Source organism: Melanotaenia boesemani, chromosome 17 (assembly GCF_017639745.1).
Source record: "Melanotaenia boesemani isolate fMelBoe1 chromosome 17, fMelBoe1.pri, whole genome shotgun sequence".
NCBI classification, from domain to species: Eukaryota; Metazoa; Chordata; class Actinopteri; order Atheriniformes; family Melanotaeniidae; genus Melanotaenia; species Melanotaenia boesemani.
The window spans coordinates 33,299,340-33,304,648 of NC_055698.1; the positions used below are offsets into that span (position 1 = coordinate 33,299,340).

The window sequence follows — 5,309 nt, forward strand, 5'->3', positions numbered from 1 at the left end:
GACAAGGAGGAAGAAACCCTGTGCAGCTATCTTCTTTTGTGGGTAGGAGAAAGAGGCAGAGACATATATAATACCTGGACTTTGTCAGCTGAAGAAGCTAAAAAGTTGCAGACCTATTATGACAAATTTGAAGCTAGTCTCATGCCAAAAGCCAACGCCATTTTCGCCAGATATAAGTTTAATGAAAGGCTTCAAGGCGAAAGTGAATCATTTGAACATTTCGTAACCGACCTGAAGCTACTCGTTAAGCATTGTGGTTATGCTAGCGGCGACGAGATGGTGCGGGACAGAATAGTCTTTGCCACAAACTCGCCCCAAGTAAGAGAAAAACTGTTAAGTCAAGGCTCAGACTTGACACTCGACAAAGCTATTGATATTGCACGCTCATACGAAATTGCCCAAGACCAACTAAAGACTATGGTCAGTCCACGTTCAAATACACAAGCACCAACGGCAGCGCACGCAGTTTTCTCCAAGTGGCGACCGCCACAGCAGAGGAGTGCGAGAGTGGGCGACAATAGCAACCGAAGGAAGACATGCGGACGGTGAGCACAGCAGCATGATGACAAAGACACGTGTCCTGCTAAAGGACGTAAGTGCAAAAAGTGTCACAAAATGAATCACTTTGCCAAAGTCTGTAAATCAGCACCATACAGGCCCAACCCTGTGTACACAGTGGAACCGGATAACTCCAGTGGGACAGAAGAGCTGTTCATAGACTCCATCACTAAAATGAATGAAGGGGAAACTACTGAACAGGCTTTTACAGATGTGGAAGTAGGCTCACACAGCATTCGATTTAAACTTGATACGGGAGCTAGTGCCAACGTCATTCCGGTCCGACTCTTCAAGAGGCTTTTTCCCCATGTCAAACTGACCCCAGCCACACGACCACTATCGGGCTATGGAGGTGAGAAATTAGACATTAAAGGGACATGCGAGCTAAAATGCAGGCGTAAAGACCTTCAAAGCTCATTTGTATTTGACATTGTGAAAACTGCTGCCCCTCCTATCTTAGGGCTAAGAGCATGTCTTGACCTTAACCTAGTCAAGCTGGTCATGTCAGTAGAGCCCACTAGTGTCATGGAGGAATTTGCTGATGTGTTCAAAGGGATAGGGAAGTTCCCAGGTGAATGCAACATACATATTGATCCGTCTGCCACGCCCGTTGTATACCCCCCACGGAGAATACCCTTTATGCTACGAGATCGTTTAAAGCAGGAGCTGGACTCTATGGAGAGGGATGGCATCATCGCCAAGGTGAACGAGCCCACACAATGGGTCAACGGACTTGTAGTTGCAGAAAAACCACGTACTGGAAAGCTTAGGGTTTGCCTTGACCCTCGTGACCTCAATAAAGCAATCAAAAGACCACACTACCCTCTTCCCACCTTGGACGACGTTACGCCAAAGCTGGCCGGAGCGCAATACTTCAGTGTATTGGACGCACGTTCCGGATACTGGACAATCAAACTATCACACGAGTCATCACTACTAACTACTTTCAACACCACCTTTGGCAGGTACCGCTTCCTACGCCTGCCCTTTGGAATAATATCTGCCCAGGACATTTTTCAGAGGAAAATAGATGAGACCTACAGTGGGTTAAACGGTGTTGTAGCTATAGTAGATGACATACTAGTGTTCGGCAAAACAAGAGAGGAACACGACGCCAACCTTCGCGCTATGCTGGAACGTACCAGGGAGCGAGACGTACGCCTGAACCCAGAAAAGAGTGTTATATGCGCCACTGAAGTGAGCTACTTTGGACACAAACTGACACGTGACGGCATGCAACCTGACCCAAAGAAAATACAGGCCATAAAGGGCATGCCCCCGCCTGAGAACAAGAACGAACTTGAAACTGTTCTAGGTATGGCCAATTACCTATCTAGGTTTGCCCCCGGCCTGTCGGAAGTCAATGCACCACTGCGGCAACTACTGAAACGTGAAAATGAGTTTGTTTGGGACCATAACAGCGCGAGGGCATTCCAACAGATGAAAGATTTCATCACCAGAGAACCAGGCCCGATACTGTGCTATTTTGACACCACTAAGGAGCTGCGCTTGCAGGTGGATGCATCCAAACATGGTTTAGGAGCAGTCTTGATGCAGGAAGGACGCCCCGTCGCATATGCCTCCAAGTCACTCACTCCGACCGAGGTAAATTATGCACAGATTGAGAAAGAACTCTTTGCAGTACTATTCGGATGTAAACACTTCCACACCTACATTTATGGCAGAAAAGTTGTTGTGGAATCTGACCATAAACCCCTTGAGTCAATACTGAAAAAGCCCATTTCCTGTGCCCCTGCTCGCCTCCAACGCATGCTCTTACAACTTCAACGTTATGACATTGAAATCTTGCACCGCCCTGGTAAAGACATTCCCGTGGCTGACACACTCTCCAGGAAACCACTGCACGAGTATGATGCCACACTCAGTGAAGGTATGGATGAGCAGGTCCACTCAGTGATTAAAAGCATACCAGTAAGTGACAACAAACTCTCAGAAATACGAGCAGCCACAGACAGTGATCCACAACTCACAATACTGAAGCAAACTGTTCAGTCAGGCTGGCCCGAGGACCGAAACAAATGCCCAGCAGCACTACTGGATTTCTGGAATTTCAGGGATGAACTTTCACAGTATGATGGCATTCTATTCAAAGGGGACAAAATTATCGTGCCATCAGCCTTGAAACAACACATGCTTGAAAAGATTCACACTGGTCACATGGGTATTGAGAGGAGTAAACAGAGAGCCAGGGATGCCCTCTTCTGGCCAAAGATGGGAAAAGACATCACTTCCACAGTGGAGAACTGCCCCATATGTCAGGAAAGGCGTGCCTCAAACCCCAAAGAGCCCCTCATACCACATCAAATTCCAGAAAGGCCCTGGCAAATAGTGGCCTCAGATCTTTTCACATGGAAGGGAGAAGAGTATCTCCTGGTTGTTGACTACTACAGCCGCTACTTCGAGATAGAAAGACTGTACTCCGCCACGTCCGGCTCAGTTATCACAAAACTCAAAGCCATATTCGCTAGACATGGTGTACCTGGAAAACTTATCTCTGACAATGGCCCGCAATACAGCTCTCAGGAATTCAAAGCTTTCGCAGCCTCATGGGACTTTGAGCACGTTACATCAAGCCCCCAGTATCCGCAGAGTAACGGGTTAGCAGAGAGAACTGTTAGAACTGCCAAATCCATTCTGGACAAAGCACGCGCTCAGAGAGTTGACCCTTACCTGGCCATTTTGGAACACAGAAACACACCCGTGGATGGTTTTAAGTCACCAGCACAGCTTCTCATGAGCCGACGCCTGCGCTCTGTGCTTCCTGTAACAAATCAACACTTAAAACCGCGTGTTACAAGCTGGAAAAGAGTGCAACAAACCAGGAAGAAAAAACAAACCACACAAAAGCTATATTATGACAGGTGTGCCAAACCACTATCCATACTACAGCGAGGAGACAACATTCGCTACCAGCAAGAGACTGGACTGTGGAAGCCAGCTGTCATCATTCAACCCGCAGAAACTGATCGCTCATACATCATCCGCACAGGTGAAGGACAGACGCTCCGTCGCAACCGCAGACACCTGATAAACTCTAAAGACCAACCTGCCGCAGCTGATCCAGGACCTGCGAGTAACAACGCGACTGCACCACAACCAACTAGTGAGGAGTTACCAACCAACTGTCCAGACCCGCCAGTCACCAATGGAGACAGTTTGCCAACCACTCGATCAGGCCGTGTTATCAAGGCCAGAAGTATTCTTGACCTGTGAATTGTAAAGGGTGTAGGCGGATCGCTGCCCTGGATGCCCTCTGTTAACAAGTTGTTATGATAAGCCATAATTTTAAGTGGTAGTTTGCTATGGTTAATTGTTCAGTGATGCACTACCTTTGTTTACATTACTTAATTGTGTCAGATAAGCTGATATCCAGATTGGTGCTATTTTGCAGCACTAATTAGCTAAGACATACCTTAATTTGTACTATAGGCACTTACTATTCAATTTCAAGTGTAGTGCTAATGCTGAAGAGAATATGCATTGCACCTGATGAGTTGCCTTGTTTAAAAAAAAAAAAAAAAGGGAGATGTTGTATTATGTATTGCCAAGCATACCTTTTGTCTATCACCACTTACCGTAGAGTGTTAACATAATGCATTATGGGATATGTCGTACCAGGTAATGGAGCTACGACATGGATGTATTAGGCCAGGATACTGAGCGGCAATAAATGGCACATGAACTCTCCAACAATGAGTTTTATTTAACACCACACAGAACATTACAACTAATGCTAACTAGAGGTGACTAATACTAACTAGTGGTGACTAAGCTCAGTGTGTCCTGAGCTTTTTTACTTAGCAAACTTAACCCGGTAAAAACCAACGCTGAAGCATTTCAGACGCTGCAGTTCGTTTTATCATCTAACTGGCTGGGTACGTGTTAAAATGACAACCTGGAAACCAAAGAATATTCTTCAAAAGTCATGAAGACATAATGTCATCTCCCCTGTCAAGGAGCAGAGCTCTTGCTCGGCTCTCCTTCAGCTTGCTTCTTGGAAGTGTACGTCTAAGGTGTTTGGATGGTGTTTTACAGTCATGTCTAGTCCACAGTTTTATTTTATTTTATTTATTTTTTTGTGTCTGTGTTTTCTCCTACCCTACCTTTAAGTTAAATCTTCACGACGCCTCTAATCTTTGGTGCCTCTTAAATATACCAAGACCTCACACTGGGCAGCAGTGCTGTAAGTGATCATGTAGCTGGTGAAAACCCTAGTAATCATATTTATATAGCAGCAACAGAATTTTACCCTAAACCACATATATATATACACTGATCGACATGTCCATTCTAACTTGAACCGGCTCAGTACCTTCTGGATGGAGGACTTTCCGCTCCGCCTCAGTCCCATCAGCAGGATCGTGGGTCGGTCAGAGAGACAGCTCTCCTCCAGCTCCGGTTCCTCCACACCGTAATCAACGCTGTAGCTGCAGGCCAGAGGGGGGTCCTCGTATTGGATGTTCATCCTGGACGTCAAAGTTCGACCTGCTGCACCCTGAAGCTGCTGCAGTCAGAAACCAAACAACCCAGCAGGAATGTTGCTGGTTCACCGCCAGCTACCATAGCAAGCTAAGCTAACTATAGCAGCAGCGAAGTGTTTACATGTCAAAACGGAAGCACAAACAAAAACATTTCCAGATGTATCTGCATAACGGTTACCAAAAAGTAAAATTACCCCAAAAATATTTAGAACGTTGATCAATTCAAACAATTTAGTGTCTAAGGAGCTA

At 46.0% G+C, this 5,309-nt stretch overlaps 1 protein-coding gene across 1 annotated transcript; it reads left to right on the plus strand.

The window, feature by feature from the left end:
* The first annotated feature begins 615 nt into the window (after positions 1-615).
* Positions 616-3,792, plus strand: LOC121656459 (uncharacterized protein K02A2.6-like). Its single transcript, XM_042011450.1, has one exon. The coding sequence runs from the start codon at positions 616-618 to the stop codon at positions 3,790-3,792; it is 3,177 nt and encodes a 1,058-aa protein (XP_041867384.1).
* The last annotated feature ends 1,517 nt before the right edge of the window (positions 3,793-5,309 follow it).

What these genes read in the sequence shown, in the direction of transcription:
- LOC121656459 (XM_042011450.1), top strand. Translation starts at nt 616, where the DNA reads ATGAATCACTTTGCCAAAGTCTGTAAATCAGCACCATACAGGCCCAAC.